We start from the raw sequence: 20,669 nt of genomic DNA, 5'->3' as shown, positions 1-20,669 counted from the left end.
GTGTTATTGGTTGATAGCAGTAAATCAATCGCATTTTTAAATACTATGTATATGTATTATTTCCATCTCTTAATGTGGTAACATGCATTGGGTTTCGTAAATTACTAGATGTATGTATGTATGTATAGGTTAACGTCCCGGAGAAAACACGGGCAGCGCCCGTGTTTCAGAAGCCTCCCGAAGGGCATGGAGACGTGCTACGCTGGAGAGATTTCTATGTACACAGAGAGAGAAAACAGAATCCAGGTGGCAACTCTTGAGAAGACTCAGCTCATTGCAAAGGATTTTTCTGAGCTGCGCATCCACTTCTGGCCCGACGTATGGCCATTCATGGTGGGGCTATAGTGTGGTTCCCTGAGGGGACCGCCGCTGCCGTGCCTGGAAGGCTTTATAGTGAGCAGAGAGGGATACCTCTCTCAGTTGATCAGAAAGCTGTCTGTGCTTCTAACATCAGAAGAAAGACAGACAAGATAAATAATGAAGGAGAGAGCACTGAAGAAGGTTGTGACAGGAAAAGAGCAGAGAATGACAGAGAGAGCAAAGAAAAGAAGGAAGAAGAAGCATTTGAGCCGATAGAGACAAGGGCAAACGAGAGGAAAACAAAGCAGAGCACGCGTAGATACAATGCCGGCAGTCAAAACCATATCAGCTGAGTCAGACACGTAGACTGTACTGATTACACCACAGCTAATTGAGACAGATGAGCCTAGTTGTGCTATCTGTACTGTCTGCATAGACTGTGATGTCCCTGGCAGTTGCACTAGCTACCGTGGGTGTACTCAGCAGGCCGGCCTCGTGGAACTGCTGCGGGGGTTGTCAGATGGTTTGCAGCCAGCCGGCTGCGTTACCTTGTGCAGTACCGTGTGTAGAACTGCGTGCAGTCCAGCAGTTCTACAAAGTCTGTAGGGGTCAGAGACCCTAGATAGGCAACAGCTGTCGCCCGGTTGTGTGGCCGTGCTGCTGGCCTCTTGGGCCAGTGAAGAAAGTGCCTCTGTGAGTGTCAACAGAGCACCAAATGTTCTGGGCTCTTGTTGTGTCCACAGACACAGGTGAGCCTCGCATCTGCATGCTGGAAACGCCTGTGGTACCAGGAGAAGTCCCCATGAGAGGAGCGGAGTGCGAGCCAGCGGTGAAGGGCATGCCGTGGCATGGTGAGCTCCGGAGGGGCCTTCACTTGGTATTCCACAGTCGGCCTGCTGAAACTCCAGCCCCGGTACCAGTCAGAGAGCTTGCCACAGGCTCCACTCCACCACTTTCGCCTTGCCCCTTGGCTGAGCTGCTTGGCCACTGTGCGGACCCCACTGACTGTGGGTGTGGCCTCGAGACCATAGGCTGGGGCTGCAGTGGATGAGACTGCCCGCTTAGCCAAGCGGTCTGCTTGAATGTATGTATTTCACACATTTTCTTTCTCTTTCTTTTCCTTCTTAGCAATTAGCTACAACTACAATATTACTATAATTATTACTACTATTATCTTTCACTACACTATATACTATCTTCTACTATTCACTTTTCACACTGTCATCACCCCTCACATTTTTAATTTTATATTTTATATTGAATGAGAACTTCTAGCAATTTCAAAACAGTGAATATTTTATTGAATTTGATATACAATGATCAGATGATATTCAATGATCTGTGCAATCTGAGCAAATATATAATTATTATTTAAAAGATGTATGATTTCATTGATGGTAAATTTGCTGAGCTGGGGAGGTATATTGACAGATTTGATGATAAAGGTGTGTATTTGATGATAAGATGATATTTGAATGATTCTAGAAATATGTGGATATTTTGGTTATTTTTGCAGTGTTTTGCTACTATTTTTCAGGGGGTGGCAGAAAATTCTGTTTTCGCAAGCTTTACATCCGCCACAATACCCCTTCGGCTAGCTTTGAGTGTTCCTTGCTTTTATACCCCTCCGTTGCACATCTCTGGTGCTCCAGCTATGAGGAATTTGACTCGCATGATTCCAGCCATACATTTATCAAGATCTGAATATCGATGCTGCTGGCTGTCAATATTTCACTTCCATTCTGCTGCGTCTCTCAACAATGTCTAACGCCACCCCTAGAGAAATCAACGCGACTACATATCCGGAGGTAAAGCTGTGGCTCACCCTCCTATCAACTCAAATGATGATATAAGGTATGACGAGCTTATATTCAGAGGAGAGTGGGAGGCGACTTTTGACATGTCTTAACAAATTATATGGCTTTGGTGAAGGTTATGAAGAAGAACCAGGCGGGGTAATGGAAATGCGGTGGTGATCCCGATGCACTGGATTGCTAATATTCTGTTCGAATGCTCTCGAATGCACCGCAGACCTCCGTTAATTGAGCTAATATGACGGATACAATAATCAGCCGGCAGAGAGTAAGGCTAGATCTACTGTTAGATGGAATACTGACTAATAAACTAGACTATGTTGATATCGATACTATTCTTGAGCTGTTCTGCGGTTGAAAACAGCGAGGCAGTCCATTGCTGAGAGAATGTGTTCGATACTCTTACATCGACATTGTGCACACTTTTAGAAGCAATATCCTTTTTTCCTCTAGCTGAGGGATTTCCTCGATGTATCCCCCACGTATATATGACCTATATTCCGCGCCCATTTGTTCAATTTTTAAATAAAAGAGATAAAAAAGGAAGGGAAATCTGAGAGAACATGCTAAAATCTCATTCTTATTGATCCCTCACAGCCCATTCATCGTTCTGTGTTCTACCGCCTCTTCCTCCACAACTGCCCAATCCCGCACCCCGCCCTTCCAATCTGCAATCCTCCCCTCCCTCACTTCAACGATAACAACCCTCGCACTTTCATCCATCATCGCTCCAACCACAGCATCTGCATCCTCACCCTCCCTCGCCGCAGCAAAAAAACTCGTCCCATCCAGCGCATCATCGGATGCAAAAGTATTATTCTCCAAATGCCTCGCTTTACACCATCTCTCCTCTTCGGAGCCTATCTCTGCAAATCTTGCCTCACCAATGATAGTCGTGCTGATGCTGCTCAACGCACTGGTGTTGATATTAAGGAGGAGAGAGGCCAAGCTGGAACGGGTGGCTGCGGGAGGCGGGGAGCCGTCACGCGCCATGGTAGGATGGGGATGGGCTACAGAGCGGGTGGGCGGTCGGTGGGAGACCCAATCGTGAACCAGAAGGGAGACGCGCGGGTTTGAGAGGAGGTTTAGGGTTTTTCTAGAGGCGGTGTTTGTCGTCATAATTATCGTGGGGTGCGAGGTGAATGGGGTTGAGGGGAGGTAGGTGTAGCTCATCAGGGAGATGTAGGGGGTTAGGTCGTGGCACGTCGCTAGGTGGAGCTGGGGAGGAGAGTCAGCTGGTAATTCGGAAGCACAGGATAAATGTATGTACATACGAATCTGGAATTCTTCAGACAGGAGACTACCTCTGGCGGCAGGCTGCTGGCGAAATGCGGATGGGTGGTGGTAGCGGAATCCTCATAGCTGAGCGGGGGATGGTGTTCCGCCATCTTTCCTACTTATTAACGCGATATGTAAAGGAGCGTAATGGCGAGAAGGCTGCCTGTATAACCATGTGCTGTTTATCGACTTCGAACTGGCCGACTACGGAGTAGCCTGCTTAAAAGTTCTGTATGCAAAAATATTGGTGGGGAGCTTGTTGACGTCATCCCGTAAGTCACGTGATATATACTTATATACCAAAACAGTCTAGTGTTGCCTTCACCTCAGCCCCAGTCAAAGCTTCTCCTCTCCTCCTCTCCTGGCTCTATCCCAACGTCAAATCTCCTCGTTCTCCTCTTCTCTCTCTATTCCCGTTGTTTGTCCGTCTGTCTCTGCCTCTGTTTGTCAATCCCAGCAGGCTTCCTTTTCTTATCTCAGTGTTGATAAATATTATTTCCATTTCCTACCAATCGATTGCTCTCTGTGGTCTGGCCTCTTCCGTTGGCCCTTAGATAGCTTGTGCCTGTAGCGTCGGCCCATCCTGGTTATCCCCTGTCAACACCTGGCCTTCCCCTCTTGTTTCTCATTTTTGGTCTTGTCACTCGCGTGTCCAACCCAATTTCAACACGCACCGATTTCCCGTCCTTACCCCAACTCATTTACCCTGTTTGTGTCTACTGCTACTCCTGAACTCCCTTGTCATCCCTCGATCCCCGCATCGGCCCGTACTGTAATTTCTGGTACCCGAGTTTGGTGGCTGAAAGCTGGCGAGCAATATCCATCACTGCATTTTTTTTCCGTTCGACACTTCCAAACGCCAACTGCCACTTGACACCAGACATACGCACTCACATACCTATCCGTGCTATTTTTTACCTCACGCGATTCGTATCATCATGCTCGGCCCACGTCTATTACGAATTCAGACCAGCTCCTGCACCTGCGCCTCGACGTTCCAACTGCGGCCCCTATCCACAACAAGCGCCCTATGCCGAGCTCCTTCGCTCAGAGATATCACCCCAGACAACGCAACTAGTTTCAACGCTAGGCAGAAGGAGTTCCGGGAGAACCTGGAAGCTGCTCGGAAGAAAAAAGAACAAGCAGAGAGTCAGTCGGGTCATGCTTCTCTCGTTTCTCCTTCTCCATTTTCCTTTACTTCTAGGCACTCTTCGGGCTCTGCGCGTCCCACTGCTCCACATGTGAGCAATGCGAGCGAAAAGCCCGGTTCTGCCGCTGCCGCTGCTCCTGGTGTTCCTGATGCCGCGGACACTTTAGACACGCAAGGTTTGGGCTCACTTTCTACGCACCGCATTGTAGGAGAACACCGTCAATCCGATGCTAGCCACGCTCCAAAACGTGGTGCCTTGTCCAGCTTGATCTATGGCACAAAGGAAGGCCAGCAGCTGGACAAAGATATCGAGCGCTCTTTCTCGGAAGTGCTGGCGCGGGGGAAATACGTCCATTCGATCGTTTTTCACGAAGTCAAGCCGGATAAGGTGGATGAGTACGTCGATTTGGTTGGGCAGTGGTATCCGCGGATGGCCCAGATTGAGAACAACAAGGTCAATCTAGTAGGGAGTTGGAGGACGCAGGTTGGGAGATAATGATACATTTAGTAAATAAATCTCCCCCTTACCCTTCCCCCCACCCAATGCCAACCTTCTCGCCAATTGTGCAATTTTTAAGGGAAAGAAAGCTCACACCGAATGATATGATATAGTCCACATATGGGAATACCAACGGTACTCAGGTTACCACGCCTCCCTCCACGCCATCTCGCAACACCAGACTTCCGCGGCTTCGACCGCAGTCTCAAATCCCTCATCAATAACAAACGCACCTCCCTCATGCAAGAATTCTCCTTTCTGGCCCAACCACCCCCCCCGCGCAAACTCGGCGAGTCTCTTCGAACTCCGCTCCTACACTCTACACCCGGGCAACCTGCTCGAATGGGAAACACACTGGCGACGAGGCCTGCACGCACGACGCGAAGTCATGGAAGGTGTCGGTGCGTGGTTCGTGCAGATTGGCGAGCTGAATACTGTGCACCACCTGTGGCAGTTTGCAAATCTGGAGGAGCGGAAAATCCGACGCGAAAAGTCATGGTCGATTGAAGGGTGGGCAGATACGGTGCATAAGACCGTGCCGTTGATACAGTCTATGCAGAGTCGGATTTTGGTTCCTATGCCGTGGAGCCCTGTGGGATAAAATTTTGTCTGATATGGTTTTTTTTTTCTTTTTTCACCCCCATGAAAGGGATAAGATTGTGCGGGGAGGGGATGAGCTCCATCATCCGTCGCGGATTATATTATCTATATTTATACATTGGAAACACAAGATCGAAAAGAAAAAGAGAAAAAAAGAAAAAAAGGGGAAAAAAGAAAGAAGGACTAAAAAAAAAAAAAAAGAAACAAGATTGCAGGGCCTGAGCAGTCCCGATCATCGGGGAGCTCATATCAGCACACCTGCTGTAGTTAGTCAAATAATATATTTATTGCCTAGGTAACACTAGGTAACAATGAGGCGCTCGAACTCATCTACACAGTCCAACAGTCGACGGCTATGAATTGTTATTGATACACCAAATCAGACTGACTAACATTACTTAAGTCAGCACCTTATTTAGAAACATGTCAAGATAAAAGCCGAGTATTTTCCTGAAGCCCCATCTGCCATCTCGTTAAGGTGTCTTCGCCGTTGCGACCTGCCGTGCACAACGGTAGGGGCAGAGTTTACCAGATACAAATAGTCCAATCCCGTCAGAATGTTTCTCTCTACCCAGCTACAATAAAGGGACAATCGATTGAATGAGCTCGTTGCAATTTTAGATATCAGATGGGTAAGTCATCGGCAGGACTAAAGCCGGATAGATGTAAAGTGATAGACTCCTAGCAGGAACTGTCAAATCTCTCAAACGAAAACGCGCAACAACCCGCAGTTGCTTCTGACCCTTTGATTGCCTCATTATCTGACAAGTTGAACACGGTGATTGATGTAACTCCCTAAACATCTTTGCTGGTAATGAAATATTTTGTTGCAAGCGTATTGCGGTTTTTATCCAATTCATATGCGGTAAAGTACATGCGCATGTCAAGAGTCACTCTTATACTCTAGATTCCTTATTCCATAATAAGTAAGATAATCATAGGGTAGCGAGAACTTGAGGGAGAGGGGGGCTTGTATATACTTCATGGCAACGATAGCAGTATCAGGCCGGAGAGAATCAAGGTTCTTCTCAACGACACCCACAAAATCCGATTTCACATGTGTTACAGAGAAACCTGAAGGGCGTGCGACATTCTGGATGAACTGGCTCGACACATATGCCGCCGACATTGTTATGAAATGTTGGGGAGGGAACTTTTGAGTAATTGCACTCTGGTATAAAGAAGCGGGAGATCAAGTTTGATTATCAGGAAAAGCAATAACTATTTCTGGGTAACTGCTTTCTTGAAACTTGATCCCTTCGTGGAGGTCATTGCACATATTTATATTGCCTTTTACCCCTTTTCAGGGTGGGAAGCCGGGCGGAAACGAAGGAAAAATCGGGCGTCATTTGTGTTGCAAGTAGTTAATAGACTCCAAGGATACGAGAGCGGAGTTGATCGCTGTTCAATAAAGGTTACAAGGGTAGATTATCCCTCGCAGCGGTAAATGCGCACCAAATTGCATGATGGCTGTCGTGACCCCATGATGTATTCGTTGCAGAGCGAAATGTCAGCACCTACGCGCCCAGTCCGCAGTCTGGTAAGACACGAAGATATATAATCGTTGCACCGCATGAATAGCAAACAACCAGTCGTATGACCCACTGCATGTTTGGGGACCGAGGCGGCTGCTGCGCATTGGGAATCTTATCATTTGCTGTAATGTTTCGATTGCCTGCTGGGAGCGAACAAAAGGCAAAGGAACTGAGAGCAGGCAGTAGCTGTCCAATTCCAAATTTCGTCAAAAATTCTTTCCTGGAGCATATATTATTGGCGTTTGTATATTCCAAGAAAACTGAAGATGCGGGGAATGGCTGAGATAGTTTGGATATTTAGGCGGCTAGCATCACTCCTTTTGGTGCACGGCTCAACCCTCAGCCATCCTCCCATAATCCTATTAATCATTGACTGGGGGCTCCATTCTCTACCATGTCTGGAGCTGCATTTTCCTCGGTTCTATTACATCCGAGACTATCTGGCACAAGGCGTACTGGATGCACCTTGTATTCAGGGCTCTTATTCCGAAACCTTCTTTGCCCTATCACCTTCTCGGCACCTGTTCATACTAATATGGATATCCAACAAACTTTGACAGGCGTTCCTGAGCAGAGTGCAACAAGAATAGCATCGGTGGGAACTAGAATTGTTAGTAAATCTAGCAGTCAATACATTAGAAAGACGCCTTGCGTGGACTGAGAGAGCTGCATGATCGGGATATCGTCCATACAGGTACGAAATTTTCCGGATTCCATCGTGGAAACAAAAAATCATTCACATTAGTGACTACCTACAGACATCAAAGCAAACAACATCCTGATTGACTGGACTGGAAAGACGAGAACGGGGAAATAGCCATTACCCGGGTACAACTGGCTGATATCGAGGATAGCGCAATTGTACCCCCTAACTGTGATATCCTCGGGAAAGCTGTGGGAAACTGGATGTGGCGTAGCCCCGAAGCCCATGCGGAGGCCCGTGTGAATAAGCCCTCTGATATATTCTCCTTTGGAATTGTGGTGGGTTGTTTTTTTTTTTTTTTTTTTTTTTTTTTTTTTTTTAAAAGAAAAAAAAAATAATTCCAGTATATCCAAAAACCGTTGGTATATAAAACAAGGTTTACTAATCGATATCAAATAAAGTAGTGCATCTGTACAGTCTTGAAGCACGTTATCTTGGCAGTGGATGCAAAGGAACTTCCTGAACGCGGTGAACGTTCAAGCGATTGTTCTCCAGCGCCAACTCTCATATTTTGGGAATGACGAGTCTGTCGCTGCGTTATTGAAGCACATTGGTGACGAAAGTCCTTGGTGCACGGTGATTAATGTATGTACATACATACTTTGGAAAGGATTCGATGAGACTACTCCCCATGAACCATTTGCCTTGTGGAAGGGTGTGGACCCGGTGTTTAAAGATTTAATTACGGGATTAACAAATCTTGACCTGAAAAGAAGGCTTACTGCCCAAGGGGCTTTGAAACATCCATGGTTCCAGGGAACTGAGGATTAAATATGAATGCATTACAAACATTATCAAACCGAACACACCTGTTATTTTACCCAGCAAACGCAGCTGAAACGAACAAGAAAGTGATCATAAAACGCAGAAATATGGGCATTCTCCTTACCTTGAACCCCATGAATCTTTCATTTGCAACTAGATGCTACGTTAATCCTAGTCTCTCTACCTTCCTTGTATATATAGTTGACCAAACCCACGCAATACAACTATTTTCACGCTGGCATTTTTAGGGTTTGCACCCAGCGGGTAGGAAACCTAACTTTACCGGGCTGGTCGAAAAGCATGGCCCAGCTGGGTAAAGAAGAAGTTCAAAAGGCCTGGACCTATTTTCTAAGCAAGGTTGGCCGCTCACTCTATAAAATTCAGCATGCATCAGTACAGGTGAGAAACACTGGGATGCGTCGATATGACTGCGAAAGGAGGAGATAAGATCAGAAGTACAAGGCGCGAATGGGATGACAGCTGATGGGATAGAAGAGCAGAACCCAAACCATAGAATGTAAAGAGATAGTGGCTAGCTAGTTGTGCATCCAAGAGGAAAAATGAGATCAACAAAGTCAGTCAAGGAGAACCTCAGCCAGCCACAGTTCCCCAAAGATCAGATATCCCAGTAGAGAGCTCAGTCAGCCTGTGCATAATTCTAGAGTGTAATTGGGTCGTAGAGTGAAATGAAATTGTTAGCATAGAAGAAAAGAACTTGAAGATAAGCAAGTGTATAGAGGAAGGGACTTACATCTATATACCAGCACCAGCGATGCTCTGTTACAATAATACGGTGACTGATACGGTGATACTGATACGGTAATACGGCATACCTGGCCCCTGCCCTGACACACCCCCGAAAGTCATCCTTCCCTCAACGGGCTCCCAGGACCAGGATGAATACCATTGAATGGATGTACAGTACCTACCAGCAGCGCGATGATGGTCAGGCATTGAACCCACGCGGTCGTTCCTGTTGTCATATTCCTCTCTTCCTCTCCTCTCCTCACTTCTCTTGCTTCCTATCTGTCATTCCCGTCCAAACAAAAAGAAAATTTTCTTCAAACCAAAAAGCTATCCCACACCATAAAAACGCTCCTTATTTAATCTACTTATAAAGGGTTCCATCTAGGAGCAAGGCCACGGCCAAAACAAAACTGAAAAGGAAAAGAAAAGATACGACTCTGTACTACACTCTACTATACTATACACTATACAAACAATGGTCTACGTCCGCCAACATAACCTCGCCGCCCTGCGTGCGTACCGTTACGCGGGCGTCGACAAGTCGCTGGTGTCTCGCTACGTGCTGAAACCGTTCTATACGCATGTCGTCATTAAGTGTTTTCCTATGTCTATGGCGTGAGTGTTTTCGTCTTTTCCTCTTCCCTCTTTCCTCTTTGTCTTTTTTTTTTTTTTTCCTGTTGGTTATTTTCTTTTCTTGTTGGTGGGATTCTGTGTGGTCTGGTGATCTTTTTTTTTTTTTTTGTTTGTAGTTACTTGATCATGATACCAAGGGTTTAGTTATATATATTACATCCCTGGTAAAAGATGTCTTCCTCCTTCAATTCTTCTACCGTCACGAGGCCTTGTGTTCTTAGCTTTTTGCTTCATATCTACCTGTGCTAACTTCTTCTCTCCTGGGTGTTGTTGTTCGTCCAGACCAAATGCTGTAAGTCGGACCCTCTAAATTTTTGCGCCGTTTGAAGACCCCTCTCTTGATTGGCTTGCGCCCTGACCACCCCCCATCTACAATTATTTTCCCCTTCCCCCTATTTCTTATTCTTTTTTATTTTCTTATATTTCGAACTTTCTTGTCTCTATCCCGTTTCTAGTAGAAAATAACAATCCCTAACATCAAGTCTTATCCACAGATCACGCTAACGGGCTTCTGTTTCGTTGTTATCAACTTCCTGACTCTGCTATGGTATAACCCTACCCTGGACCAGGATTGCCCGCCGTGGGTCTATCTGAGTTGGGCGCTGGGGCTGTTTCTGTATCAAACTTTTGATGCAGTCGACGGGGCTCAAGCGTATGTTCTCTCGCTATCACTTAGCTTTTCCTGCGAATTACGCGTGAATTGTGGCGTTCCATTGACAACCCCCCCTATTCTAGGGGTGGAGCGGGTTGTTGAGCTGGAACTTCTCGCTAATTTTGATATTGCGTTTCTATCTGTAGACGAAGAACCAGACAGAGTGGGCCTCTTGGTGAACTTTTCGATCATGGTATGTAGTTTCTTTTTCATCTTGTTTTCCTTCTCGTTCTTTTATCGAAGTCTATTTTCTAACATCCTCCGTAGGAGTTGATGCGTGCAATACCGCTCTGGAAGTCCTCATCTTTGCCGGCGCCACAAACCTGGGACAGTCATGGCTAACCGTATTGACACTGTTTGCCTGTAGGGTCCCTTTTCCGTCCCTCCACACCAGTCTTCCAATATACTCCTGCTAACAAAACTTCCCTTAGCCGCCCTAACCTTCTACGTCCAGACCTGGGACGAATACTACACCCAAACGCTGACCCTAGGCATAATCTCCGGCCCCGTCGAGGGTATCCTAACCTTATGCGCGGTCTACGCAACAACGGCCATAAAAGGCGGCGCGAGCTTCTGGCACAAGCCCATGCTGGCCACTCTAGGCGTCCCCACCTCCGTCTCCCGCTTCCTCCCCGCCTCTCTCTGCAACCTCCCCTTTACCTCCTGGTACATCATCTACGGCGCCTTCGTCCTGCTCTTCAGCACCCTCTCCAGCATCCTGAACGTCATGCATGTCCGCCGCCAGCGGAATCTGGACATCTACAGACCCCTCCTGGGCCTGTTGCCGGCTGCGGCGATGTGGGTGCTGGTGTTTGTGTACTTGCATCTACGCCCCTTGGTGCGCGAGAGACATCTCGTCCCCTTTGTGATGTATGTGGGCCTCATCAATGCATATTCCGTCGGGCAGATGATTATTGCGCATTTGGTGAAGAAGGAATTTCCGTACCGGAACGTCTTGCTGCTGCCGTTGCTAGTGGGGGTTGTGGATGGGGTTTGTGGGTCGCGGGCGTATTTGGGGTTGTGGGGGGGGGGTTTGCTGTTTGGGGGTGGGAATGGTGGGGAAGTGTATCAGGTTGCGCTTGTGTTTTGCTCGTTGGGGTTGGCCGTGGGGGTTTATGGGAGTTTTGTGGTGGGTGTCTTTATTTTATCTCCCTTTCTTTCTTTCTTTGTTTTTTTGTCTTGTGCAACCGGCAAGCTTCTAACTTGCAGCACGCACAGTTCGACGTCATCACCACCATCTGCGATTACCTGGACATCTGGTGCCTGTCCATCAAATACCCTTTTGTCGAGAGCACGGCAGCTGAACCAGCAAAAGCCATCGAGGCGAAAGGTCGTCGATACTACCAGTAATAATAATAGCAATCACCTGCCGCGAAGGCGAAGAGTAACTAAAGCTGTTCAGGTTTAGGAGGGGCGAAGAGCATGGCATGAGCGCATTCACTGTCTCTGGGATTTGGTCACGATATATAGTGGACGAGCAGCCTCTCCTGGCCAAAAGGAGAAGACAAAAGAACAAAAACATGTCCTGCTTGAGGCGGAAAGGCAAGGAAGGGCGATTGACTGGTCTGTTAGAGTTGGGGGAAGATTTATGCAAACGAAAAAAAGAAAGAAAAAATAGAAAAATACTCATGTTGATAGCTTACCAGAGAGTAGTGGTGCAGAGGGTCCGCGAGTGAGTTTTCTGAGCGGCGAGGGGTTTTATGGTTGGTATCGTTTCAATGAAGCGCGGAGTTCTCTTCTTCCTATGAATGTACAGTACATGCGCATGTACATGTACGTACGTGTGTATTTTCTTCTGTTTTCTTTCTTTCTTTTTTTTCCCCCTTTCTTCCCACGGTTATAGAATAATTAATGGGTCCGGATGTGTCAACTCTTGCTAACTGCATTTTACGGGGGCGTCCGGGGCTGGTTTGTTATTTTATTTATTTTTCTTCTTTTAATTAAACCCCTTTTAATTTTAATTTTGTCTTGTTAATTATTATTATTGTTATGATTGATATCACTTTTTTTCTCTGTAAGAGGGACGTACTACTTACTAGTACGGTTGAGGTAGTTAAGTTATTCCATCTATGTTCTAACATTTTTCTTCTTTTAACTAGTTCGGTTGCGTCAAGGACGCTCACTGCTTTTATTTTTAGGATTCTTCTTCCTGTATTTCTTCAGCTAATCAATCAATCCTCTTTGTTTCGTAACTTTTGTGAAATCTTGTTATTTATTCCTTGGGGATCATTCTTCCTCCATCCATCCCGCCCATCCATATATCGATTTACAATGACACCCTATATCTTGATGTTCCTGTCTGGGGTAACTTTTGTTGAATTCTCCTTACATATATGTACAGCACATTTCCATACCTTCGTTTTAGCATCTTTTTTTCAAGTCTTCTTTCCTTTGTGCTGTTTGCCGGCTGTATGGGAACGTAAGATCGTCTAAAACAGAAAGGAAATGTATATAATCCGCTGGTGGGTTGGGTGTGGGTGTATTGGTAAAACGGAAGGAACATCAGGAAGAAATGACAAATAACGAACGGGGGGTTTAAGTTAAAAACTGGTTGGTGGCTAGGGGGAGATTTTATTTATGAACACCCTTGAGATGTATGTACTGTACAATTTCAGTGGAGTAACTGCATGTACATCATGTACATGTACAGTACCTCCATCTGCCGCCGGCGCTTGCTACTCCGCGAAGAAGATACATACTACTAGGAATAACAGGGAAAACAAAAACCGATGATAACTTGTAAAGGAGTGGTCAAACGACAAAGTCAGATTGCCTAGCAAGGTGCAAAAAAGAAAAAAGAGAAAAAGAGAAAAAAGAAGAAAAATTCAAAACCAAGAAACAGACATAGATGTAAATTGCAGGTGCAGGGGAGAACGAAACAACATCCAACATCCCACGACCCCCGTCAAGCAACCGCATTTTTTACACGGGGCGCCTAAATGCCAGCCTTCCACTCAGTTTACAGCTTACAGTTCACAGTTTACAGCTTACGACGGCCGCGCCAGGTGCAAAAACCCCTGCGGCAGGTTCGCGGCCGAGTGGGGTCCTGGCAGAGAAACTTGCAGATTCCCCTGTGCATCGAGGGTGGTGAAAATCTCCATCCCCGGGACAGCGTATACCATTTGTGGCGGGGGCATGCCTGGGAAGGCTCCGGCACCAGCGAAAGGGACAGCTGTGGGAGCCTGGGTCTGCGATGGAGCGGCGGGTCCTACGCAGGGTGTTGCTGTAAAAGCCTCGGGCTGGCGAGGACCTGCGGGAGTAGGCGCGGATGGGTCACCGGGTGCGGTGGATGGACCAGGACCAGGACCAGCAGCAGGTGCAAGAGCAGGTGTCAAGTGTGGAAATTGACTGGCAATCTGCTGCTGTGCGAGAAATAGGTAAGGTGGTCCCTGGGATTGGCCTGGTGGGGTGGGCCCGCGCGGTAGGGCGATGAGGGGATTTGTCGGGTTACCGACGACTCTGCCGCTGTGGGTATACGTGAATGTTGTGGTGGGCACCGAAGCCCATCTGGGTTCGAAAATGGGTTGGTCGCGCGCATCTCTGGCGATTACATAGCCTGCTGCGGGCGGTGGCTGCATGATGTCCGGGGGGATGCCACCGTTTGGAGGGCCCCAGGTAGTCTCTTGGCCGGATGGGAAGGTGTCCCAGGTCATGGTTGTGGAGAGTATGTGTAAGGTGATTGGGCTTTTCAAAAAAGGGGTTTGATGGGACAGGATGGGGAGAAGAGCTTCTGGGTTGATGATGGAGGTCTGGTTCTAGTATGTCCAGAGTATGTAAGGGAAGACAGGGAACCAAGAACCCATAGAAAATTCCCTGGATATTTATATGCATAAAACATCCCGTATCTGGCAGTAGCCATCGTCACAGGAGTTAAATATTCACCTGCTTCTCTCTGATCTCCTGCTTGTTAGCTGACAAGAGCGGATGTCGTATCCAAGCAGCTGTAAAGAAAGCCGCGGTGATGTAATATCCAACGACAGCCACCAGTCTCAACATATTTGGCGCACATCAAACTCGCGGTTACCAAACAATGATTTTGTTTACCAGTATCTTCGTCTGTCTGTCTTTCCGTCTCTCTGTTGAAGCTTTTTATCTTGATGTCGTTGATAATGCGGCTGAAAATAAGCTTGGCTGACTCATCCAGAACGGCACTAGCCAAACACGGCCAGCTAAGCGAATGCACAATCGCCCATTTTGGCCGCTGCGGAGGAGTAGTCATCCATCGACGATTCTTCTCTTGCTCCATTCGCCGCTCTCGAGATCCTGTTCATCGACCCTCTGACCTTGGTGCTCTCCGACTGCCCATCTCGACAAGTTCATCCTACAGGTCATAGCATCGACAACATCTCCAAGCCATCAAGATGGTAAGCTTCCGTTTGCTCGTGTGATAGCTATGGATGTGGATGGATATGATAGCGGACCCCTCCGTCCCACTTCAAAAAAATAAAATAAAATAAAATATCATTTTTTAATTTCTCTTGAAGAGTCCCCGATACTAATACATCCTTCTTTCATTGAATAGGTTCTCGCGGTCGATCTCCTCAACCCTACCCCCCAGGCCGAGGCCCGCAAGCACAAGCTGAAGGTACGCTCCAAAGAACACCATCTCTATCGACATTCCAGCGGAAACTAGACGATATCGAATGCATACCAAATAGCGAAGTCAGCTAACTTGCGATATAACTACACTAGACTCTTGTGCCTGCGCCCCGATCCTTCTTCATGGATGTCAAGTGCCCCGGCTGCTTCGCGATCACTACTGTCTTCTCACACGCCCAAACTGTCGTCATCTGCGCTGGCTGCTCCACCGTCCTTTGCCAACCCACTGGAGGAAAGGCTAGATTGACCGAGGGCTGCTCTTTCCGGAGAAAGTAAAGGGGCCAATTTTCTTTTTTTTTCTGTTTTGTTTGAATGATGACGATTGCTTCCATTTGTTTAATTATCACAAAAAAACTTCTCAAAAATTAAAAAGGGATTTTAAAAATCGAAAGGCGTTTTTTAAATTCTTCTCACATATTCTATCTGTGATCGTCTTATTTTCCTCGTTTGGCTTCGTCGTTTGGTGCTGCTCTCCTCATTCCTCTCAAGTTAACTTAACCTGTTATTCGTCCCCATTGGATGTATGATCTGCAAATAGGGGCCGGAATTTGCAATCTTTCGTTTCTCCCTTTTCTGAACATATATATACTAATGTGCAAAGAAAAAGAGCAATCAAAAAGAAAGAGATGATTTGCTTCGCTGCACCCACTTTTATTTGCGTTCATCTTTCATTTGCGATTATACACCGAAGTCGCAAGGGGAAAAAAAAGAAACAAGGAACAGGCCTTGGTACACCCCACAATCTAACACTGTTTATCATGCTCTATTGCGCTACTTGTTCTACATCGGACAAAATGTCGGTGGAAAACAACCCCAAAAGGGAGGCCGTGACAAGTCGATCCCGAAATTTCCGTGCTTTACCTTTTAATTGTTATTACCCCGGCTAATTTGCACAAACTTCGGAATATTCAAGTGTAAAAGGAAATCAGGGTGAAATGGGCATGGTTTCTAAAGACACTTTGTTAAATTGATAAGACGGTAATATTTCTTCTCACCACCTGTCATGATAAGCAGTGCGTTGTCCGTTGCCTGTACACGATTTTTGAACATAAAATTCATCAGGCCTTATTGCTTGTTACGATTATCCATGATTGTTAATTTTCAGGCTGTAATTGGTAAACCGCTGGATTAGTGCGCCGGAATGCACCCCTTTACATTCCGGGGGTACTATATGTATATCGTATTGCATAGGTCACTTCCCATTCCAGCCCTGAAGATTAAAGGCTCTCATATTGTACAAGTCTAATCAGAGAAGAGGTAATTTAAGCCATAACTACTGCTCTAATTCAAAAGAACCAATCAAAAGCACCTCATCCCAACCCCCACTCCCAACTCTATTCCAAAATCACAACTCCTTCTCTCTCCTCTTTTTGTTCCACGCAGCTACCTCTTCTTCCCCTCTCTGCTTACACTCCGTTTCAAAACGCGCCTTCAACGCGCTATCGCCAGCTATCCTGGCTTCCGCCCATCGGCTCAGCAATTCAGGGGCCGTCTGCCCCACATACACCTGCTCCGGATGTCCCATGGCCAACGGCCACATATCCTCCAACCACATTACATTATTATACGTCAGTGCGAATAGCTCACTCCATACTAGTCGTGTCAGGATGCGCATGGAACCGGCATATCCGGGGGATTCTTCAGGCCGCTCGATGCCTTCATCCGGGTCGTACTTGGGGTCGACGACCAGGAGGTGGTGGTCTTCACTGTCATCGATATCGTCGGTGGTGGGCTTGGAGTACGATGCCAAGCTGGCGGAGTCCAGGATGAGGATCGCGTCTTGGTAGATACCATTTGATGGGGTTAGGGTGTCCAGGTACGTGGTGAAGTGACTGTTTTGGGAGAAATTGTTAGCGGCGGGGGGTGAATGCATTCCGTCTACCAAACAGTGATATTTATGCATGCATGTATCATCTTCTTTTCTGGTTCATTTGGTAACATACCCCTTTGCACCATCGATATCATCTTCCGCAAGCCCAAGCTCGCGCCCATCAAACCATTTCACTTTTAGGAATGGCTTAATGTCCTCGACACCATTGATGCCGTCACCCCAAGAGGCTAGGTCCTTCTCTATGATCTTCTTTAGCTCGTCCCATTCACTTTTATCGTCTGCGTTTCGACCGTAGCTGAGCCTGTAAATGGCATACCCGATATCTGTCATCGGTGGTTGTCCCGATTCCTTAAGATCTCGTATACGACTTGTGATATCAGAGATCCATGCTACTGGTGCACTGGGTTCTGGCACCGGATCCCTTCCAGCTTGAATATTTTTTTGTATCCGGATTTGAGTCTCAATGGTCTTGAGTAAGCCGTTTTCGGTTGCTGGTGTTTCTTCGGGACTCCGTTGCAGGTCTGCTATTATCTCCTCCTTTAATTTTTCAATGTGTTGGAAATATGCAAACGATTGAACATATGCCGTACGCCGTTTCTCCAACATAGGGCTCTGCCTGTCATTCGGTTCTTCTTCTGGTGACAGGTCAGAGCCCCCCTTATATCCATCCGTTGACAGATAGATGGTATATTCCGCCTCCGCAACAAGTCCAGAGAGTTTATGCAGTTTCTCTACTAGAGCCAACTGCTCCGGGTTTATTTTGTCGTCTAACAAAGCCCCCCAAGCTCTGATTTCATTTAGCAGAGGCTCTCGCAAGGCATCGATGTGAGATATGGTCCAGCTGTATGCACGGTCTGTCATGACTTGGTATTTAGCACGGATAAACTCTGCCCACAACCCGGCCATGTCAACATTTGGCTCCTTTCCATCCCGTCGACGGATGTTATTCAACGCCTCGTCAAACTCTGACAGGTGCTCATACATATAATTGAAGGTTTCCCGCATGTGCGAAACATGTAGAGGTACATTGAGATAATCAAACGTGGAAATGACAGTTTCGATATATTGGCACGCATAGTCGAAGTTTTCCGCTTTATCCAGCCTTTTTTGTCGCCATTGGTGTTCCGAAATGGGGGCAATTCCTTCCCATAACCTGATCTTCATTGCATGCACAGGCTTCTCTACTATAGTGAGGCGTCCTGCGTCTTCATCTGAACCGAGGCTGGTCATCAACTTTAGGTCGGCAGGGGATGTGATTTTGTTATGGGGCGGAAGGGCCCATTCATTGTAAGGGGAGACTATTAATTCTATTTCGTCGGAGGAAACGACAGGTAACTTAGTTTTTTTGCCATTGGGCAGCGTTCCACGACCGGAAAATTCAAAGAAATGCATAAGAGTTTTCGGGGGGATTAGGCGGTCAACTATTTGAACTGGTAAGTAAGTACGATTTTGTCCACGTTAGGGAGCAGTTCTCAACGTCCATGCCCAAGTCCTTGTAGGGCACCACGGGAATTTAACACCAATACCATGAAGCCCAATATATAACAATCATATACGTCCCAGATGTAAACTTGCAAAACGTCTCGGATCTCTTGCCATCTACTAAAATTGGGAACATGTATGTGAAGTGAAAGTCCCCGTACCGATCAACAATATCTCCAAGTAGGGCATCAAAGGATCAGATGGATCTAGGTCATCGCCGAACTTCGGGCCCGGTTCCCTTTCTGACCACTTTACAGACGTGGGTAGGCGTTCAAACAATTGCTGTACGTCGGCGAACATGGAGGCTCCAGCTCTTTTGGGAAGATTGTCAAGTGCAGCTTTGGGACCTGTGCTAGTGTGATGGGCATGGGCGCCAGAAAACAGGGAAAAAGCTGGCCGAAGCTGGCAAACAGAGCCGATCAATGCTAGACGACAGATAAAGGTGTGTTTGTATACCCTTCTCGCCCAGGAAGGCGTAAACAGACGCATTGTTGTTAAAAAGCCTCACTCTCTGAGTGACGGATAGACCTATGAGCGTCGGCACCTCTCCTCCCGGAGGCGCGTCTGATTTTTATAGTTTTCCATTGTCCAGCAACAGTATTAACCTGTTAAGCCTAGCTGGTATTCTTTAGCAGTAAGATTTTAGCTGTTAGTGAGTTATACGGAGCAGGTTTAGAGCCCTAATCTTAACTAGTTAGTTATCTCAATCTCAAAATGTCAACCGGATCCAATATCCAATACGTGCATTAGGACGGCAATTTGCCACCTTGAAGCCCGTTGAATTTTGATTCCGTGGACTGACGCTTAGGTTTCATTCGAAACCCCATATGCAATTGATGCCGTGGTATAACTAAATAGTCATGCCGCCAAACACATCCGTTCTCTGACAAACATACCAAATACCAGCGAGCGCCTTGCATCCACCGCGATCACCATGGCCCCTCCAAACCCTACTCACCCGAAAGCCCCTTTAAAAATCCTGATGCTTCACGGTTACACCCAATCAGGACCCTTATTCCATGCCAAAACCCGTGCGCTGGAAAAACACCTCAAAAAGTCCTTCCCCCTCCATTCAGTCTCCCTCTCGTACCCAACGGGACCCCTTCACCTTTCTCCGTCAGATATCCCAGACTTCCAACCCTTCTCTACCCCAAGCGCAGAGGCTAATGATACCGGCCAACCTGAGTGCTTCGCATGGTGGAGGCGCTCCAACACAGCAAACCCACCCGAATACCAAGGGCTAGATGAGGGCATTGAAACCATTGCGCGCGTTTTGGCTGACGAAGGCACCTTCGACGGTGTCATTGGATTCTCACAGGGAGCAGCTTTCGCGGCGATGGTGGCGAGTCTGCTCGAGCCGGGACGCAAAGGCTCTTTTGAATACTTTGCCGATATGGCAAATCATGAATCCTCAATATCTTCCTCCAGTGCTGGGGACCCTGTCACCGGCATCCCTTTCCCTACTTCTTTCGACAAGCTGACGCATCCACCCTTTAAATTCGCCATATGTTATTCTGGCTTCATTGCGCCGGGTGCGCGGCATCGAGCCTTTTACGAACGGCCGAGAATCCAGACACCCGTGCTGCATGTGCTGGGTAGTTTGGATGGTATTGTCGAGGAGGACAGAAGTAGGATGTTGATTGGTGTGTGCGCGGGGGATGCAGAGAAAGAAGGGAAGGTGATTTGGCATCCTGGCGGGCATTTTTTGCCCAGTCAAAGACCGTTTTTGGATGGGGCGGTTAACTTTGTTAGGGAGTGTTTGGAGAAACAGACTGTGGATGGGTTGATAGAAGAGAAGGTGGAGGATATGGAGATGCCGTTTTAGATATGGTAACTCTCTGACGTGGGATTGCATTATGGAATACCCTCCATTATTTTTTCTCTTCTTTTGAGAGTGGGGACTAACTTGAGTACAATGACTAGAAAAAAATGCAATTACATAGACATAGACATAAAAGCACCGATGTATACCTGCTAATATTAGACTTAGAAATACGAATACTTGCCTGAAGACACGGCTCATATGTGTCAAGGGCTTCTGTGGGATGTCTACTGCGAATACTATTTCTTCCTGTCTACGA

The 20,669-nt window shown here is 47.0% G+C and overlaps 10 protein-coding genes across 10 annotated transcripts; 6 read left to right on the top strand and 4 right to left on the bottom strand.

Annotated features, from left to right (window-relative positions):
• Positions 1-186: 186 nt before the first annotated feature.
• On the top strand, positions 187-576 carry HCAG_01235 (predicted protein; the record flags this gene model as incomplete). Its single annotated transcript, XM_001544138.1, has 2 exons — positions 187-318; positions 484-576. The coding sequence occupies 2 exons, from the start codon at positions 187-189 to the stop codon at positions 574-576; spliced, it is 225 nt and encodes a 74-aa protein (XP_001544188.1).
• Positions 577-918: 342 nt separating this feature from the next.
• On the bottom strand, positions 919-1,140 carry HCAG_01234 (predicted protein; the record flags this gene model as incomplete). Its single annotated transcript, XM_001544137.1, has 1 exon — positions 919-1,140. The coding sequence occupies one exon, from the start codon at positions 1,138-1,140 to the stop codon at positions 919-921; it is 222 nt and encodes a 73-aa protein (XP_001544187.1).
• Positions 1,141-1,678: 538 nt separating this feature from the next.
• HCAG_01233 (predicted protein) lies at positions 1,679-2,004 on the top strand (the record flags this gene model as incomplete). Its single annotated transcript, XM_001544136.1, has 2 exons — positions 1,679-1,745; positions 1,838-2,004. 2 exons carry the CDS (start codon positions 1,679-1,681, stop codon positions 2,002-2,004), a joined length of 234 nt encoding a protein of 77 aa, XP_001544186.1.
• Positions 2,005-2,705: 701 nt separating this feature from the next.
• HCAG_01232 (conserved hypothetical protein) lies at positions 2,706-3,502 on the bottom strand (the record flags this gene model as incomplete). The annotated part of the gene is made up of 2 exons (XM_001544135.1): positions 2,706-3,332; positions 3,389-3,502. 2 exons carry the CDS (start codon positions 3,500-3,502, stop codon positions 2,706-2,708), a joined length of 741 nt encoding a protein of 246 aa, XP_001544185.1.
• Positions 3,503-4,330: 828 nt separating this feature from the next.
• Positions 4,331-5,642, top strand: HCAG_01231 (conserved hypothetical protein; the record flags this gene model as incomplete). Its single annotated transcript, XM_001544134.1, has 3 exons — positions 4,331-5,005; positions 5,155-5,176; positions 5,245-5,642. The coding sequence occupies 3 exons, from the start codon at positions 4,331-4,333 to the stop codon at positions 5,640-5,642; spliced, it is 1,095 nt and encodes a 364-aa protein (XP_001544184.1).
• A 4,224-nt stretch (positions 5,643-9,866) lies between these two features.
• HCAG_01230 (conserved hypothetical protein) lies at positions 9,867-12,026 on the top strand (the record flags this gene model as incomplete). Its single annotated transcript, XM_001544133.1, has 7 exons — positions 9,867-9,950; positions 10,307-10,345; positions 10,519-10,676; positions 10,823-10,869; positions 10,944-11,039; positions 11,108-11,805; positions 11,895-12,026. The coding sequence occupies 7 exons, from the start codon at positions 9,867-9,869 to the stop codon at positions 12,024-12,026; spliced, it is 1,254 nt and encodes a 417-aa protein (XP_001544183.1).
• A 1,637-nt stretch (positions 12,027-13,663) lies between these two features.
• HCAG_01229 (predicted protein) lies at positions 13,664-14,329 on the bottom strand (the record flags this gene model as incomplete). The annotated part of the gene is made up of 1 exon (XM_001544132.1): positions 13,664-14,329. One exon carries the CDS (start codon positions 14,327-14,329, stop codon positions 13,664-13,666), a length of 666 nt encoding a protein of 221 aa, XP_001544182.1.
• A 708-nt stretch (positions 14,330-15,037) lies between these two features.
• HCAG_01228 (40S ribosomal protein S27) lies at positions 15,038-15,551 on the top strand (the record flags this gene model as incomplete). The annotated part of the gene is made up of 3 exons (XM_001544131.1): positions 15,038-15,040; positions 15,199-15,261; positions 15,369-15,551. The coding sequence occupies 3 exons, from the start codon at positions 15,038-15,040 to the stop codon at positions 15,549-15,551; spliced, it is 249 nt and encodes an 82-aa protein (XP_001544181.1).
• A 1,069-nt stretch (positions 15,552-16,620) lies between these two features.
• HCAG_01227 (predicted protein) lies at positions 16,621-19,077 on the bottom strand (the record flags this gene model as incomplete). Its single annotated transcript, XM_001544130.1, has 3 exons — positions 16,621-17,107; positions 17,219-18,404; positions 18,750-19,077. 3 exons carry the CDS (start codon positions 19,075-19,077, stop codon positions 16,621-16,623), a joined length of 2,001 nt encoding a protein of 666 aa, XP_001544180.1.
• A 445-nt stretch (positions 19,078-19,522) lies between these two features.
• Positions 19,523-20,413, top strand: HCAG_01226 (conserved hypothetical protein; the record flags this gene model as incomplete). The annotated part of the gene is made up of 2 exons (XM_001544129.1): positions 19,523-20,231; positions 20,379-20,413. 2 exons carry the CDS (start codon positions 19,523-19,525, stop codon positions 20,411-20,413), a joined length of 744 nt encoding a protein of 247 aa, XP_001544179.1.
• Between the last annotated feature and the right edge of the window lie 256 nt (positions 20,414-20,669).

The sequence above is a fragment of the Histoplasma capsulatum genome, genomic scaffold, assembly GCF_000149585.1.
Source record: "Histoplasma capsulatum NAm1 scaffold_1 genomic scaffold, whole genome shotgun sequence".
In the NCBI taxonomy this organism is placed as follows: Eukaryota; Fungi; Ascomycota; class Eurotiomycetes; order Onygenales; family Ajellomycetaceae; genus Histoplasma; species Histoplasma mississippiense.
Note: the sequence above shows the minus strand (reverse complement) of the source record. Positions and strands in the feature narration are given on the sequence as shown.